The sequence below is a fragment of the Euprymna scolopes genome, chromosome 22 (genome assembly GCF_053919585.1).
Source record: "Euprymna scolopes isolate OS-2025 chromosome 22, ASM5391958v1, whole genome shotgun sequence".
Lineage (NCBI taxonomy): Eukaryota > Metazoa > Mollusca > Cephalopoda > Sepiida > Sepiolidae > Euprymna > Euprymna scolopes.
The window spans coordinates 109,771,401-109,791,400 of NC_136503.1; the positions used below are offsets into that span (position 1 = coordinate 109,771,401).

Here is a 20,000-nt window from a genome sequence, read left to right on the forward strand (position 1 = left end):
GCTAAGCAGGCTTGTCAGAGATATGTACGTTGAGGGAGCACAAATGCAACGAGTTCATCAGAGCACATTCCATTAAAATATGCAGAGAGATGCAACATTGCAGCGATGGGACAGGGGTTGGAGCTTAGTTGACAAAGTGGGACTTATTAGATTGACAATTCTTTTTTAGACTTTATCTAAGAGGGAGAGACTTGTGGTAAATGCACCAGCCCAGATGTGGCAACAATACTCCATGCATGGGTGAATGATAGCCTTGTAGAGGTGCAGGATACTCTCAGGTTTGAGTAGTCTTCTAGCTTGATAGAGGGAACTCAGCTTCTTTATAGCAGCTTTTGCAATGTCTTCTGTGTATTTGTTCCAGTTCATATTGCCTGTGAATGTTAGCCCAAGGAGTTTGAAGGAACAATTCTCAGGTAGTGTGTTATTTGTCATGGATATAGGCGGTTGGAGAGGCGTCTTGTAATTGTTAAAGGAGAGCAGCTTCGTCTTACTAGCATTAAATTTTACCATCCTTTTGCGGCCACATTCCACTACGGTCTGCAAGTCATTTTCTAACGATTCTGGCATTGTCTTAGATTAATGTATAACCATTCTTCCCTCATGCATGTTATAGAGCGTTATATCATCAGCAAATATACCCATCTCGGACACAATGTTACCAAGAGATCGTTTATGAATATCAGGAATAATAGTGGTCTAAGGATCGATCCCTGAGGCACTCCCACATTAATGTTATGCTGCTTGGATGTACGTCTATCAATAACAACCTAGATGGTCCTATTGTCTAAGAAGGATCTAATTATATTTAGTATACGTCCAGTTATGCCGTAGCATTTAATTTTCATTAGCAGCTCTTCGTGCTAGACTTTGTCAAAGGCCTTGGATATATCAAGGACTACAGCCCTGGCTTCACCCGCCTTATCCAGTACATGGTATATGCATTCAGAGATGTTCCAGTTCATATTGCCCGTGAATGTTAGGCTGAGGAGTTTGAAGGAAGAATTCTCAGGTAGGGTGTTATTTGTCATGAATACAGGCGGTTGGAGAGATGTTGTGCAATTGTTTAAGGAGAGCAACTAGTCTTACTAGCATTAAATGTTACCATTCATTTGCGGCCCCATTCCACTATGGTTTGGAGGTCATTTTATTGTGTTTAATATATCGATCTGATGGTTCGATTTCGTTCTCTAGGCCTGTCCTGCTAAGGTGGTGGCAACGAGGAGGAATGTCGCACAGTTTTGCTTTGGACAACGTCCACATTGGACCGTCTTGTCCAGATCGCTGTTTCCGCAATGGACTTTGTCAGTTCGACGATTGTGATTGTTACGAAGGATTTAAAGGTAATCATTCGAATTATTTTATTTATTTATTTTATTTATTTATTTTTTATTTTATTTATTTTATTTTACTTATTCATTTAATTTATTTATTTTATTTATTTACTATTTATTATTTTATTTCATTTATTTTTTTTTATTTATTTATTTTATTTATTTATTTTTTATTTTTCTATCTTATTTATTTATTTTATTTTTTTATTTTATATATTATTTATTATTTATTATTTTAGTTCATTTATTTCTTTGTTTATTTTTTATTTTATTTATTTATTTTGTATTTTTTATTTATTTATTTTTCTATTTTATTTATTTATTTAATTTATTTATTTATTTTATTCATTTATTTATTATTTATTATTTTATTTCATTTATTTCTTTGTTTATTTTTTTATTTTATTTATTTATTTTTTATTTATTTATTTTTCTATTTTATTTATTTATTTAATTTATTTATTTTATTCATTTATTTATTATTTACTATTTTATTTCATTTATTTCCTTGTTTATTTTTTATTTTATTTATTTATTTTTTATTTTATTTATTTATTTATTTTATTTATTTTTATTTATGTATTTATTTGTTTGTTTGTTTTGTTATATATTTTTATTATATTTATCCTCTTATTTATTTATTTTTATTTTATTTTATTTATTTATTGTCTATTTATTTATTTATTTGTTTTTTTTTGCTATTCGTCCAAATCCCATTCTCTCGACTCTACCCCTTTCTCTCTTCTTCCTGTTATTCACTCACTCTCTCTCTCTCTCCCTTATATATATATATATATATATATATATATATATATATATATATATATATATATATATATATATATACGTTACGTTTTATTTTTTATTACCGTATCTTTCTGTTAATTTACATTATTGTTTCAGCTACTTGGCCGGTTTTTTTTACCGTTTGTAGCATCTTCAGACTTTTACAGAAATGTTTGCTATTTTGGGATGAGAGAGTGAAAGAGTGAATGAGGTCAGGGAGGTGCGAGGAGGGCGGAAGAGATGGAGGAAGGGAACAAGGGGGAGGGGGGCGCTGGGTATGTCCATAATGTTTTAGTTTGGGGGTTCAAGGAACTTGTGTGTGGAACTTGTATTTCTGGTGTGGCTGAGGGCATAGGGATACATGGACGGGAAGGGGAATATGTGGGGGTGGTAGGAGGGGGTTTACTATAAAATTCGAGTCTTAATGTTAAAGTTTTTTATGCGTCTTCTTGGTGAGATGATATCTTGGTAAGTATGTCTTGACCTATTGGGTGTTCGCTTATGTTTGGAGGCGGGGGGCTATGATTCGGTTTATTTAGTTTTAGTTTTTATTTTTTTGTTAACTGTTTGGAGGGAGTTAGTTAGCGGTCGCGGGCACTGGTACACACATGCGCACGTACACACATATATACTTAAAAGAAACGGTCACATGTACACTTACATCCCCGCCCTGGCGTGCAAATATATGCACACATGTACGCCTGCATGCTTACGTCAAATTTTCTTTAAGGTGCAAAAATTGGGTATGCGTGCGTTGGCATGAAGGCGCTCATATACAGATACATACACACATCGACGCCCCTGCCCCCAAGGAGGCGATTATACGGGCTCATATGCGAATATTGATTCAGGCAAACTTGCACCCCACTGATACATGCAAGCGCATGCGCACATACAGATACCAGTACTCGTGAACACATACATCGACATATATACACACATATATAAATTTCAACATATATACACACATATATAAATTTCAACATATATACGCACATATATAAATTTCAACATATATACACACATATATAAATTTAAACATATATACACTAGCAGTATCAGAATTTTTTGTGAAAATAGCGAATAATTCCACCCCATCTTTCCAAGCTTATAACTCCTCGAAAAATGCAATTCAAGCCCTAATTTTTTTTTTCAATTAAAGGAGCAAGGACCAAGATTTCATTAAAAAAAAAAAAAAAAAAAAAAAAAAACGTGTTTTTTTTTTAAAAAGGTTTTAAACTTCGGACTTTACAGGTAAAATTCGACGAGAACACGATGTCCGTTTTTTTTAAAATTTGAATATATTATGTATTGACCTTTTCTCTTCAATTTGTGAGTAAATAATTATGTACTTATCCGAGTCGAAATTAATTATTTTTAGACATTTACAAAATTGGAGGCGTGAATTATTCGACCCCCTGTCTTTCCAAGCTTATAACTCCTCGAAAAATGTAATTCAAGCCCTAATTTTTTTTTCAATTAAAGGAGCAAGGACCAAGGTTCCATTAAAAAAAAAAAAAAGAAAAAAGAAAAAACAAATAACGTGGTTTAAAAAAAGGTTTTAAACTTCAAACTTTACAGGTAAAATTCTACAAGAACACGATGTCCGTTTTTTTTTAAATTTGAATATATTATGTATTGACCTTTTCTCTTCAATTTGTGAGTAAATAATTATGTACTTATCCGAGACGAAATTAAGTATTTTCTTTGTAATAGACACTGGGGGGGGGGAACCGTGAATAAAAAAAAAAAAACGTTTGTCTAAAATATTATATTCGGTTTATTGGAAAGAACATAAAATTTCACATTGACCCTGAAAATATCGTAAAAATAGAATCAATAGAAAAATTTTGATAGATTTTTAAAATTTTAAAATTTAAAAATATTGAGTTTAAAAATTTAAAAATATTGAGTTCGGAAAATTCATTACTGTTTAAAAAAAAAAAAAAAATATTTTTATTACTTTTAAAACAACTGTAATAGTTTATTTTGGAAGTATAATCCATAAAGAAAATAAATAACCCACTTTTAACAGAGAAATTACGAGATTTTTATATTGTATTCGCAGTTTCGTGTTAGGGGTGTCAAAAATTCCTACAAAAATTCTGATACTGCTATATATACACACATATATAAATTTCAACATATATACGCACATATATAAATTCCAACATATATACACACATATAAAAATTTCAACATATATACACACATATATAAATTTCAACATATATAAATTTCAATATATATACACACATATAAATTTCAACATATATACACACATATATAAATTTCAACATATATACACACATATATACATTTCAATATATATACGCACATATATAAATTTCAACATATATACACACATATATAAATTTCAACATATATACACACATATATAAATTTCAACATATATACACACATATATAAATTTCTTTTTTCTGTGTATTGTTATTCATATTAAAACCCCTTCTTCTATTTATTTAGAAAGAAAATACAACTTTTTTATATATGGGTCCTGGAATTGCATTCACCTGCAAAAGATCCAGCTAATTTGCATATTATTTTAAACATTCATTTTTATTAATTCCCTATTAGTTTTTTTGTTTTGTTTTCTTATGGGATGATCATTTTTAGTTAACTTTTTTTTCAATTTCGCATCGGCTAATCCATAAAGTATATTGTTAACATTGAGTAGTTCCGTGATAAAGGGACGTAACTCTTCTATTAACAATACTTGAAATAATAATACGATGCAATTTCAGAATAATGTATTATTTCGATTATATTTGTAATATTTATAAAATATTTTATTAGCACTATGTGCCTTCAAATAAGTTTTCCAGGCTTTTTTCGTGCTATTAAAACATTTATGATATTCAAATATCTATGTATCTCATATAGAGATGAGGATCTCCTCGGCATGGGTATTCCACCCTGGATTTTACGAGAAATGGTATACCTTCTACATGTGATGCTACCCCAAGTAACAGCTGTAGTTTGCCCAAACATTTCGTTCACATTAATAACGCAAAGGTAAATTCCAGAACACATTGTAGTCTATATTACACTATAGAGAACCTTCTATTGATTTTATAAAATTATTTTATGTATAATGACTTGAATTAAGTTTAAAATACAAAAGTCAAGTATCATGGTTTAATTGTGCCCAAAACCGAAGCATTTCATTTGGAATGCGCCATGTCTTATTAAAGAATCTACTGTTGCGTTTTTACTTCTGCTGTAATAAAACTTCTCAAATGCACTTGTGGTGTTAGGCTGTATAAGGGTGTTTACTTTGACCAAAATCGGGCTCTTCCTTCTTCAATCGGGTTTTATCGATTATCAATTATGGATACTTATCGAGCGCATTCCGATACAAAACTTATATAAGAACACGCCCATACACATAAAGTACATTTGCGTGAAATTTCAAAAAAAAAAAAAATGGCCCAGCTGTTTAGGATTCCATAAGGAACGAACTCACACACACCCACACATACACACACACACACATACACACACAGATAAAGTGCCATTTATATATAATTAGAAAGAGTTTTGCAAAAGCAAGTTACATGCGCAGACTCTATTTTATCACGTGGCGAAAATTCATCCGCTGCATTCCATATGTTTTCTTAGATCTGTAATTCCGTTAAATAAACCACGAATTTTTATTATTATTATTATTTTTTATTTATTTCAGGCAGAAATTGCTACAAAATAAAGGAAAATCCCATCGGCATGATTGACAGATTCGACAATCGAAATGAACCCAATGAACTCTGGAAGCGAACGGTCGGCTCTATGCTTGGTACCATGTGCGGCACTGTGGACACTGAGAACGCTTTATACTTCCCGGGGGACGGCACAAGAGAGGCGGTTACTGTGCCTATAGATACAAGGCATTTGCGGTCAGTATGTCCAAACGTGTCAAACTTAATTTTACCTGTTTTTTTACCTTTGCGTTAGTAATGCGAAGGAAATGTTTGATAATCGATAAAACCCGATTGAAGAAGGAAGAGCCCGATTTTGGCCAAAGTAAACACCCGTATACAGCCTAACACCATGAAATACCCATGCCGAGGAGATCCTCATCTCTATATGAGATACATAGATATTTGAATATCATAAATGTTTTAATAGCACGAAAAAAGCCTGGAAAACTTATTTGAAGGCACATAGTGCTAATAAAATATTTTATAAATATTACAAATATAATCGAAATAATACATTATTCTGAAATTGCATCGTATTATTATTTCAAGTATTGTTAATAGAAGAGTTACGTCCCTTTATCACGAAACTACTCAATGTTAACAATATACTTTGTGGATTAGCCGATGCGAAATTGAAAATTGAAATAAGTACTATTAATGTTTTTTTTTAAATAATAATTAAAATATCATTAGTTTTTTTTGTTGTTGTTTGTTTAATATATCATTCTTTATATATCAAATTTGGTTTTAAAATTTTTTAACTTTATTTGGAGAAGGGCTCGAAAAGCTTTTTCTTTTTTTTTTTTCTTTTTTTACACAATGGTCACCACTTATCAAGGCCCGGAAGCCACTCAGGGATAAGGGTTATTGTAAGTACATCACGTTAGTATGGAGATTTGATGAAGTGTTTACTTAAGGGGGCGGTTCATTAGGAATTTGTTAACGTTGGACTTGAAGAAATCCAAGTTGTAGTCAGGTGGGAAGCAGGCATCCCCACTAAGCCACGAAGTCTATTTTGTACTCTGTCAAGGCAGGATAGGCTGTTTTTAGCAGCTCCTGCCCAGATATGGCAGCAGTATTCCATCCTTGGACGTACTTGGCTTTTATATAGATAGAGAATTGCATCAGTAGTGAGATATCTTCTGGAGCGGTAGAAGGATCCCACCATCTTTCCAGCAACCTTGGCAACAGACTTGATGTACATGTTCCATTTCAGATTAGGAGTAAAGGTCAAACCCAGAAGCTTGTCAAAACACGGGGCCTCTCCCAGACGAGAGCCATCCATCCCAATTGATGGCAGATGGGGATCAGAGCGTTGATGATGTAAGGATAGGAGTTTGGTTTTAGATGCATTAAAGGTAACCAGCCACGTCTTCCCCCACTGAACCACGCGCTCGAGATCAGAGGAGAGAGAATCAGAGAGAACTTTGTCATTTACAGCCTTTGATGTGTTGCCGTAGATGGTCTTGTCATCAGCATAGATGTCAACGAATGATTTAAGCTTTGAAAATTGGTATGAACAATGTTGTAGCAGCTGTCAATCTGAATAGGAGAGAGAAAGAGAGAGATGATGCAGTCTGGCAGATATTATCTGCAGTAGGTGGAGAGAGAGAGAGAGAAAGAGAGAGGGGGGAGAGAGAGAGAAAATTTGTGCATCCCTTTTTATAAGATAGATCATATGCTCCATGGCGTCACGACAAGGGTAGATAAATCGAGTTTGGCGTGTGTGTAATAGTGTTTTGAGAAGGGAGTTAATACGACAAGATATTAATTAATAAGAATTGTTTATTTATTTCTTTAAACAGAAGTACATTTTTTTCATATACAGGGTGACCCAAAAAAAACAAAAGAGGCCATCTAGAAAATATGCTGTAGAATGAAGAAAAAAAAAGAGAAAAAGGCCGAAGACCCTAGTGTTTTGACGTGATATTTTGAATATAATAAACTAGTTATGACCAAAGTTTCATTTCATACGGACAAAACACTAAGAAACGGGGCCTAATTAGAGCTGGGGAGCGTTTTTTATGAGTCACCCTATAACTATGTTTCTACTTTATAACATTAATAAAATATCTTTTTTAAAGAAAAATTTTATTATATTCTTTCAAATGTACTTCATATACTTGAAAAATAATAATAAAATTTGTTTTCGTTTTACGTTTAAACTGAGTTACTTTGTCTTCCAAATGACTACGTTTCGTGTGACTATTCGAAAGAGCTATAAAATATTATTCTTAACATAAATAGTCTGTCATGTGAACGATTCGTGCATGCGCAGTCGTGAAACAGTTTACAAACAGATAAAAACCCGATCACACCCAAGTACCAATTTTTTTAATTTTGAACCATTAGCAGCCCTTTTTCCGGATGGAAACCGATTAAAAAAATTTTTAAATACTATATATCCAATTTTAAGTCTGTAGCTAAAAATTCGTTGAGTATATAGGTTGAGAGGGGTTCTCACATACACCTTCTCATTTTCATAGATATATATAGATAGATTAATGAATTGCATTTTTCTTTTTAATTTTAAAATTAAGTATATTTAATTTTTTTAATTTAAACTCTTTTAAATATTAATAATTTTCGGTTTAATATATTGCAGTGCTGTAAAATTGTGGTTTTTATGTGGTTCTATATAATCGGGATTTTTAAAGTGGTCCTATGAAATCGTGATTTTTAATAAGGATCAATAAAATCACGATTTTTAATGTTGTCTTATAAAAATTGTGATTTTTAATGTGGTTTTATAAAATCAGTATGATCCGATAAAATCGTGATTTTTAAACAGGTCCTTTTAAATTGTGATTTTTAATGTGGTCCTATAAAATCGGGATTTTTTATAAGGATCTATAAAATCACGATTTTTAATGTTATCCTATAAAAATTGTGATTTTTGATGTAGTTCTATAAAATCGTGATTTTCTTAATGTGTTCCTATAAAATCGTGATTTTAAATTGATTTTTAAACTGGTCCTATAAAATTGTAATTTTTAAACTAGTCCTATAAATCCATGATTTTTAATGTGGTCCTATAAAATCGTAATTTTGTATGTTGTCCTATAAAAATTGTGATTTTTAATGTGGTTCTATAAATCGTGATTTTTAATGTTATTCTATAAAATCGTGATTTTTTTAACATGGTCCTATAAAATTGTAATTTTTAATGTGATCTTATAAAAATTGTGATTATTTATATGGTTCTATATGGTTTTTTTATTTATATGGTTCTATATGGTTTTTAAGGTGATCCTATAAAATTGTGACATTTTTTTGTGGTCATATAAAGGTTTTTAAAGTGGTCCTATAAAATTGTGATTTTTAATATAGTCCTATAAAATCGTGATTTTTTTGTGGTCCTATAAAATCGTGATTTTTAAAGTGGTCCTATGAAATTATGAATTTTAATGTGGTCCCATAAAAATTGTGATTTTTTTTTTCATGTCGTCCAATCAATGTTTTTAAAGGTGTCCTATAAAATTGTGATTTTTAATGTGGTCCTATAAAATTGTAATTTTTAGTGTAGTCATATAAAGGTTTTTAAAATGGTCATATAAAAATTATTTTTAATGTGGTTCTATAAAATCATCTTGGTGACTTTTGGGGCTAAATTGGAGGGGGGAAATGATGGACTTAGTCATTTCTTTTTTTGCATGGTGCAGAACTCAAATTTTCATATGTTAAGGCCTAAAACTGCACAGTTTGTTCATTTGCACCAGAATTTAACGTCCCCTGGGAACTTTTAAGGCTAAATCGGGGTGGGGCAAATGCTGAACTTAGTCATTTTTTATGACTTGTTCATTATGCACTCATGGGGGACCATGCTTTCTTTCATTTATTTCAATAAATATTTAATTAATAACAAGCGTTAAACAAAATTAATAATTTTATGTGTCACGTTTCTGAATTTTTGAGATGGGGATTGATCATTCGTATTATCTGTTCTCATCTTGGGTGTCATTTTCACAACGTTTCGGTCGATGTAATCTCCTACCTTCTTCAGGTGTATCTTGTCGAACTCGGGAATATTTCCGTCAAACTCGCGAATTTGGACAGAATTTTGAATGGAACTCTTTATTTACTTTACGAGGGTAACATGCTCTCGTTCTGTCAACCATGACTGGATAAAGGTCCTAAATAATTCGCAATTGTATTTTTTGGTCGCCCGCACTGAGAATTGAACCTTTAACCTTCAGGAGAATATCACTTTTATAATTGATTTTTCCAAGTATTCTACTTACAGAAAGTCGGAGGTTACATCGACCGAAACGTTGTGAAAATGACACTCAAGATTAGAACAGTAGTCTGAAGAATCCAAATACTGTTTAACTCGGATATAAGAGACCCGAATATAAGAAAAACAGATATAACAGAGATTTTCTCTGGTCCCAAATTAGAAACTTTATTAATGTACAGCGAAACCCTGATATAAGAGAACCGTAGGGACAGAGGACGAAGTCATTTATATCCGAGTTCCACTGTAATACAAATTCTATGTGTATTTATCAAAGTTACATCGATACGATAAATACACACACAGCTACAGGAGAAGCTGCCACATAAATGTTTATTAATATGGAGATATTAAAAAACAATGATTAAAAAATTCCCAACTGACATTTATTTTGGTTATTTTTTTGTCTGTCTCAGACTCGTCCAGTTTCACATCGCGATTGGAAGTCAAAGCAGTGACGCCCCGTGTCTTCGACCGCAACACAGACACGAAGGCATTATTCTGGATTATTCAACGGACAACGAAATCACCTGGAATGTTATCAAAGTCGTCGAGCCGATCTTGTATAACACGACAACACAAATCGTCAGTTTGGAACTTCCCCTCGGGGCAAAGACGAACAGGACAATTTTCAGATGGTGGCAGCCATTGGGATTTGGAGGTGAGTCGTCATTTTAACAAGTTTTTGCATCAGACTGGATTTACATATTCTAATTTGGTTTTGATTTCAGACCAGAAAAAAAAAACAAGTATCGGGTTTTATGTTTCTGAATATTTCAGACTAGTACGACTCATGGAAATTCCACGGAATTACAAATATATTTAATCATCAAATATGTTTTGATGAAGCTGACATTTTTTCTGGGTAACGGAAAAAAGTAGTTGAGTATTTAGCAGAGAATCCAACAAACAACTATGTATACGAATATATATATATATAATGTTATCGTAGCCAATAAAAGTTAATTTTAGACCTACCTGGCTCATTTATTTTGGTTTTATCTTCTCTGCTGCCAATAGCAATACCCAAAGACACATTACTGAAAGTATTTCTTTTAAACTCCTCGGCCTAACGTTCACAGGGAACATGAGTTGGAACAGATACATTGAGAGCATTGCCAAGGCCATTGCGAAGATGGTAGGCTCTCTTTATCGTGCTAGAAAACTACTTATGCCTGAAAGTATCCTATACCTCTATAAGGCCACCATTCGCCCATGTATGGAGTACTATTGTCACATTTGGGCTGGTGCATCTACTATTAGTCTCTCACTCCTGGACACGGTTCAGAAGAGAGTCGCCGACCTGATAGGTCCTGAACTGTCATTTAAGTTTCAGCCTTTATCCTAGCGACGAAATGTTGCATCTCTCTGCCTGTTCTACAAGTATTTTAATGGTGAATTCTCTGATGAACTACAAGCACTTGTATCCCCTCGATGTAAATACCCCCGACAAACAGCTAAATCCCACTCTACACAATAGAGATCCATAAGTGTAAGAAAGCCTTCTACTTCCCAGAACTGCTAGACTTTGGAACTCCCTTCCGTGTTCCTGCTTTCACAACTGTACTAACATGCAGAAGCTCAAGTGTAATGTGAACAAACATCTTGCTACTCAACTCCCTACATAGTATCCCTGCAACTTATGTCCCCGATAGTAGCACCCTACTTCGATTTGGCACTGTGCCTTGTTCGGGGTGAAAATTGAATAAAAATAAGTAAAAAAGTTTTTATTGCTCTTTGTTTAATCTCAAAAATTCAGTTTTTCCGAGCGAATTTGAAAAAAAAATGGTGGCTTATTCTTCTTTGGAAGAACTAAACCTCGCTTTGACGTCAAGGTTTACAGGTGCTTTGATTTTTTTGGGGGGGGTATTTTTTTCACGAGAGTACCCTGCGTAGTATAAACACCCCAACTTCCTCATGTTAAGAACGGCTTATAGAATAAACACTCACAACCTTCCCATATTAAGAACAGCTTTAGGAATAAACACTCCCAATCTCGAAAGCCGTTCTTAAGATGCGTAGGTTAGAGTTTTATAGTACGCTCTGTACTCTCGTAAAAAATACAAAAAAAAATTCAAAACGAGGCTTGCTTCTTCCAAAAAGATGCCGCCATTTTTTTTTTTTTTTTTTTTTTTTTTTCATATCCGCTCGGAAAAACTGTCACGAGACACAAAGTTTGGAGACAGCGACTTGTCGGTGAGACCACGTGATGTCACAATTGTATATTTTCTTTGTGGTTCATTGTTAAGTTATTTCTGTCAAGGAATGAAATGAGACTGCAGTACATTAAACAACAAAGTAAACTAAGCCATTAAACATAATAACCGACCCTAATGTCATTGCTTCTTTTTATTTTCAGGTATGCCTAGGGCCGAATGGGGTATCGACAGCGTCATTATTGGTGTTAACGACACAAGTGCTTTTGGGTTTCAAGAAGATTTCAATGGGCAAAACCCAGACCCAACTTCCTGGTTTATCACCCAAAGCGGAATTCCAAGAATTAGCTGCCATTCTAAAGGACACGCCCTGGAATTCAGCCGAAACAGTGGTAAGTATAGATATAGATTTATGGCTGGCGTGTATTCGATATATTTACATGCAAACAGTATCTACTTAGCCCTTGTTTGCACGATTCTTCCTTGCGGCTGCAAAACCTAGCCTCCGCGAATGGCTAATGTTTAAAGATCGGAAATCTTCAATCAGTGATGTTTTAGTGCATTCCTGGGACTCGTATTTCTGACTTTAACGTGTTAAAATATAGACACACGGGACCCAACACGTTGTAGCAGGGTACGTTGCAAAGAACAGAAGACAAGTAATAACTCGACTCAGTGTTTTTTTTTTTGCCGTTGGAACAACAGACATTTATTTACCCCCCCCCCTCTCTTTAACGTGATCGTGATCCCTGTCCATCTTTCTAACCTGATCATTGGTTTGCGTACACGTTCTGTTAAATTTTTTTCGTTTTCCTTTGCTGTGACGTTATCTCACACATGGATCGGTTATTTGCATATAGCTGCCATATGCGCGTCCGCGCTTTGTTACATGACCACGTCCCAAACGTCACAATCTATGCACGATGTAAGCTTCCTAAACTTCAGGAAGTACTTCTTTATCAAGAGCTCCGAGGATTTGGACATGACGGTTGTTGTCCTCGAACCGATCTGATCTACAATGCAATATTTACAACACCGCTACCGGGATGGCGTAAGAAGAGTGATCAACTGAGGATGTGTCTTACAACAGTCAAAGTTAACTTGGAGGCTATGACCAGCTCTTCTGTGTGTGATGATGGAATTGTAAACAGCTGAAGTATGCTGAAGAATAAGCAGCGGACAGATCTAGATAGACTGTATTGACTCGTGATGCAGCAAATTCCCTTGGGGTTGGCTAAGTGAATGCCATCACAAGTACAAGTAAGACAGTTGTTCTGACAATGTTCAAACGGAGGTAACTCATATTTTCATCCTAACGAGTCTTGTCTGTATATTTAGGTTTTGAAGAACGCCCAGAAAAAAACTACGATCTCATCCTAAATTGTGCACATAGATAAAAAGAATTTTGTTCATTTCCAGACAAAAGAACACATTCTGTAAAATCGGATAAAATATATTCAGGGATATAAAATCCAAGGGAGGTAACTCGTATTTTCATCCTAACGAGTCTTGTCTGTATATTTATTATTTTCTGGTGGAGTCATCCGACTCTCAGACTATGGTCAAGGAACGAAATGACGCTGTAGTACATTCTTCTTCGTATGAAATGCAAAATGTTCGTTTCAACTTATCGACATATTTATATTAGTTTTGCACATGCGTAAATATTCGTTCATAGCTTTTTTATCTATCTGTTGATAGCTCAAACAGTAGAGGATGCAGCTGGAGTGCTAAATGTTTTGGTATCGATTCTAGCTGATGGCACCCAAATTATTATTTTTTATTTTTTTTTTACTTTTGAAATCAATACTACATATATTACGTGCAATATTGGCCCTGTAATAATAAATAGGATGTCTTCATTAATTAAAATATATGTAAGCTTATTTTACGAGTAGGCAAAGCCGGGTGCCCTCTGCTAGTCATGAATAAAATGTCCTATTTTATTTTATTTTTTGCAATTAGATTATATGAGATCAATTTTAATAGATCGTTTGCAATGAGATGTTCTTCTTTCTTTGAAGAGAAGAGATATGCTGAGACATGGGATTACAACATTCTCCCGTCGACTTTCCTCCAATTTGACATCTCCATGGGCTGTGGAACCCTATACAACACCCTCTATAGCGTCATGCTGGACTATTCCATCGATACAGGCAAAACATGGCATCCCGTTGTTGATGAATGTGCACCCCCAAATTTTGTCTGCAATGGTTACCATTTGAGCAGCCAGTATGTGTCCGAACAGCATATCAACTGGACAAGGATCACCGTATATCTCCCACCGGCTGCAATGTAAGTATTTTTATGGGTATCGCTCCAGACAAAGCATGAAACCACTTTTTTTTCTTCTTTTTTTTTACACGGTGGTCACCACTTATCAAGGCCCGGAAGCCACTCAGGGATAAGGATTATTGCAAGTACAGTACGTTAGTGTGGAGATTTAATGAAGTATTTACTTAAGGGGCCAATTCATTAGGAATTTGTTTATGTTGGACTTGAATACATCCAGGTTGTAGTCAGGTGGGAAGCAGGAAAACGGAACAGAGTTCCACAGGCGTGCAGTTCTAAGAAAGAAGCTTTGTTCATGGAATCTACGTTTTGATTTAGGCACAGATAAAGAGTGGGGAAATTTTTTGACAGTGGATTCAGCTAGACGGATGTTTTTCGTGAAAGATTGGCGAGGGGTGGGGACCAGAGATTGGAGTTCAGACGAGCACCTGCCATGGAAATAACGATAAAACAAAGATAGGCTCGCAACGTCTCTTCTGTTGGAGAGAGGTTGCATGGAAGAGAAAAGGGCATCCCCCACTAAGCCACAAAGTCTATTTTGTACTCTGTCAAGGCAGGATAGGCAGTTTTTAGCAGCTCCTGCCCAGATATAGCAGCAGTATTCCATCCTTGGACGTACTTTATGTAAAAAGCTTAAAAATAGGCAACAATATGTGTTAGGTGGATAGTTTCCGACTGAGAAAACAGTAATTCTTCCTCTTTTGTCAGAAACATCGCTCATAGGATGTGAAGATTAAAGGATAAAATAAGGAAAGCGGGATTTATTTACCCAATTTCTACACTTATATAATTTTGAGGGAATAAGACCTAGTCTAAAGAGCAGAGTTTATTTTAATGTACTAGTAAATGTATTAATACAATTAAAAGAAAACAGTACTCGTTGTAATGTAGATATATAATAAGCTCGATGGGCATAGATATCCTAGAGCTATTTTAATATTGAGTAAAACGATTTATAATTTGGAATTAAAAATCAGTTTCAAAAGGAAAACAAACAAAATTAATAAATTGTACGATCGTTTCGGAAACGATGTTTTTATTGAAATAGACAATATGTCTTGAACAATAATTTGATAAAAAGATTTTTTTAATATTTAAACAAAATTAAATTATTGTTCAAGACATATTGTCTATTTCAATAAAAACATCGTTTCCGAAACAATCGTACAATCTATTAATTTTGTTTGTTTTCCTTTTGAAACTGATTTTTAATTCAAAATTATGAATCGTTTTACTCATATATATATATATATATATATATATATATATATATATATATATATATATATATATATATTATTTCCTGAATTTATATGAAATTTTATGCATCTATCTTCGGTATTTATGTCAACAGTGCTCAATACATGAGTAGAGCTAGGTAGTAAGTTATGAAAATATATATGGCAATTAAGCTACACAATGTTCCGCGTTTCATCATCGTGAGGATTCGTCAGGAAATTCTTTTTATCTTTTTTTTTTGTTCTTCTTTGAAACTACACCAATAATACTTATGTTCAAGTCTTCTTTGTATTCACAGTTCTCCAGCAACGAGATTCCGTTGGGTGCAGCACACCAAAAGTCCTCGAGGAGACATTTGGGCTCTTGACAACGTTTATTTGGGTTCCGGCTGCCCCTGGCTATGTTCGGGGCATGGTTACTGTGACCATGGAAGATGCGTGTAAGTTTAAGTGTTTTGTGTATCCTTCTGACCGAATTCCATCAAAATTCTAGGTCTATAAACAAAAACTTTAGCTAAGGTTTTTTTTTTATGTTTGCTTATCTTTTTTATCTGCAGGTGCGACCCTGGATTTGTGCCCCCGAATTGCGTTCCCGAAAAGACGCTACCAATGAACTTGAGAGATGACTTCAGCGACCCGAAACTCGACCATCACAGGTGGATGGAACTCTATGGAGGAGATGTGTCCGATATGTGCGGCAGTCTAAATGCTGGCAATGCTCTTGTATTTTATAAGGTGATTTTTTTCGTCAGTCATCGTCGCTTAAAAAGGCCGGGATTCAACGTCCAAGATTCTAGCTAAATTTTGGGCAAGAGGATTACATAGACAATCTAGATATGGAGACACGGTACAAAATTGACTTTGCAATCTAGTGGGAGAAGATCTCTTCTCGTCTCTATAGCCTCTTTCGCACTGTATCGTTATTTCCATGGCATGTTCTTGACTGAGTTCTAATCCCTGTCCTCTCGCTATAAAACATCCATAGCATGAAGTCGCAAGTATTGTTAAGAACTCTCTCTCTCTCTCTCCCCTCTCCATCTCTCCCCCCACCTCTCTCTCTCTCTCTCTCTCTCTCTCTCTCTCTCCTAATAATAATAATCAAACGGAACGTTTCTTTGCTAGGGGATCACAACTTATTAAAACCCAGGGGATAATGGTTAAACATCTCAGTGATGATCAGTAATGGTAGAAATTGAGCAGGATTTGATTATTCAAGAGGTTAACTCAACAAAAATTTGTTTACATTGAGCTTGAAAACGGCCATGTCGTCAGCTGAGAAGTAGGTCCGCGGTATTATGTACTAGAAGCCTGCTTTCCCAACACATTTCAACGTGGTCGTCTTGAAGTCTAATGTAAACAAATACTTGTTGAGCTGTCATCTCGGCTAATCAATTACTCGCAATCTTTGGTCCTTTTCTGGTGCTGATGATGGTTCAAATGATGATCTTTTTAAGTCTTATCCTCGAGTAGCCTCAAGGTCTTCATAAGTAGTGACCCATTAGTAAAGAAAGCATATTGGTGTCTTCTCGAAGTGGAGTATATTCTCTTGATATTTTTCTCTCCGATAAGAAGATTAACCTCACGTTAACTGTTATATGAAAATAGCCGACCTCTCATGGTGTCAAATATATTGTTGAACATATATATATATATATATATATATATATATATATATATATATATATATATATATATATATATATATATATATAGCGTCTTTGCTCGGTCGTAAAATATGCTTAAACATAATAATATGATATTTTAATTTATCCCGATTTTGTATATATTATTATGGAGTCGTGATTTCAAAATTTTACAAAAGTATTTGGGTGCTATCAGCTAGAATCGAAACCGAAATCAAAACTATAGCATTCAAAGCTGGAGAGGTTACCACTGTACCAACGTGAAACGCATATGAACTTATCAAAAATTTTTGAAAAACTAAGATGAATGTACAAAATGTATAACGATCTTTTCAATTTTTACCCCTTAAAAATTATTTTAATCGGTTAAAGACCTATTAAAAAAACGGCCCATAAAAATCCAATCATTTGATGCCTCTAGCGCCGCTCTGCGACTTTTAGTTTCGGAAGAGAAAGAGTTTGAAAATATGGAGACAGACAGACAGACATATAGCCTTATATATATATATATATATATATATATATATATATATATATATATATAATGGGGTTAGGTAGGAGACATTAATATCGAATATGTAACTATTGCTAAAAAATCAACAACAAAATTATTTTAAAAGCGAAAAAAGTAGCAAATAATATAAACAGGTATCTGTAGTGTAAAGCTATACGCACTTGACTATAAAACCTATAGTTTGAGCTGATGAGCTGTAGAGCAGTGAAACACGTGTACATAGATTACTGTTTTAAAATAGTAAAAATAAATAATTCATTTGTTTAGAGATCTCCTATATTCTCGACTGTAGATGGTAGATTCCTCAATTATTTTCGGGAGCAGTCGAGGATATACCATCTATACTCAGGTAAATAAATATTTATTGAAAAATATTGAATTCTGATTATTATTATTATTATTATTATTATTATTATCATTATTATTATTATTATTTATTTATTTATTTATCTGTTTATAAGGACTGAGTAATTCCTGTATTGAAATGAAAACACACCTTTTATCTGATAAACAACGCTTCAAGCGAACTACGACGTGCTTCTTATATATATGTATATGTGTGATTATTATATATTAGTTTTGGACACTCACGCATCAATGTACTTCATATATATATATATATATATATATATATATATATATATATATATATATATATATATATAGTAATTTATAAAATATATATGGCGATTAAGCTACACTGAATATTCTGCGTTTCATCCAACTATAGGATTCGTCAGGCTTATGCGCATAAGCCTGACGAATCCTATAGTTGGATGAAACGCAGAATATTCAGTGTAGCTTAATCGCCATATATATTTTATAAATTACTAACTAGCTCTACCTACGTATTGAGCACTTTTGAAGTAAATACTTAAAGTTTACGCATAAATCTATACTTTCGTATAGTAAATTTATGTGAATAAATGAAATAGTTATATATATATATATATATATATATATATGCAAAGTAGACTAGTATATTCTCGACTGTAAATGGTAGATTCTTCAAATATTTTCGGGAGCAGTCGAGGATATACCATCTATACGCAGGTCAATAAATATTTATTGAAAATTATTGAATCCTGATTATTATTATTATTATTATTATTATTATTATTATTATTATTATTTATTTATTTATTTATTTATTTATCTGTTTACAACGACTGAATAATCCCTGCATTGACAAACCTTCAAACAAACCTTTTATCCGATAAACAATGCTTCAAGCGAACTACGACGTAGTTCTTATATATATGTATATGTATGCAAAGTAGAATACTATGTAAACGGTTGTGTGTAAACATTTAATACCTTTTTTCATATCATATATATAGTTACTTCTGCTTCACCAGTTTTTTATAGCAAATATCGGGTCATGTTCTTAAATTTCAAGCAAGTTTATCGATTACATATTTAATCATATCAATAATCGATATTACTTAATGCAATGTTCCTTTTTATATGACATTCTTAGTTTTGTTTATAGACGACATAATGTTCATTTGTCTGTTTTAGGATTTGCTAAGGATGGCTGTGACAGAAAATATGGACACAACAATGATCACCGCTTTGGAATTCTATTTCAAATACGCGTGTAAAGGGGAATCACTTGCCTGGCCGCGACGCCACAGCGTTCTGCTCCAGTATTCAATCAACGGGGGCATCACCTGGCACTTGTTGCAGGAGATTCATTATAAAAACGATTCCAACACACGGTAAGTAGTACCTGTTCTATCAGCAGTCCGAAGGAAAGAAGAAGAAGAAAAAAAATATATAAATCTGTTGCATGTTATTCCCGTGCTTAATAGAATGGCGATAACACTTATTATCATAACATAATGGTATATATGATTCTCCTTTGCTAAACTCAATCATGTTCTGCAAAGCTAAAAGTTATATATACATGATTGTTGCGGACGAATGGGTGTGAGAGAGAAGGGGATAGAGAGAGCACGGGAGTTGAGGGAAGTTGATCCCTTGAATTTGCTTAACCTGTAAAACATCCACAGCATCAAGTTGCAACTATTGTAAAGAGCTTTCTTCCCCCCCCCTCTATCTCTCTCTCCAAACAAATAGGGCTT

At 33.6% G+C, this 20,000-nt stretch overlaps 1 protein-coding gene across 1 annotated transcript in view; it reads left to right on the forward strand.

The window, feature by feature from the left end:
• Positions 1-20,000, forward strand: part of LOC145243628 (reelin-like) — a 280,927-nt gene that overhangs the window by 126,648 nt on the left and 134,279 nt on the right. Inside the window, exons 27-34 of the mRNA XM_080106652.1 lie at positions 1,192-1,340; positions 5,824-6,031; positions 10,487-10,731; positions 12,430-12,618; positions 14,251-14,521; positions 16,056-16,196; positions 16,314-16,491; positions 19,435-19,634. Of these exons, the coding sequence (XP_079962778.1) occupies positions 1,192-1,340; positions 5,824-6,031; positions 10,487-10,731; positions 12,430-12,618; positions 14,251-14,521; positions 16,056-16,196; positions 16,314-16,491; positions 19,435-19,634 (1,581 nt within the window). The remainder of the gene's footprint in view (positions 1-1,191; positions 1,341-5,823; positions 6,032-10,486; positions 10,732-12,429; positions 12,619-14,250; positions 14,522-16,055; positions 16,197-16,313; positions 16,492-19,434; positions 19,635-20,000) is intronic.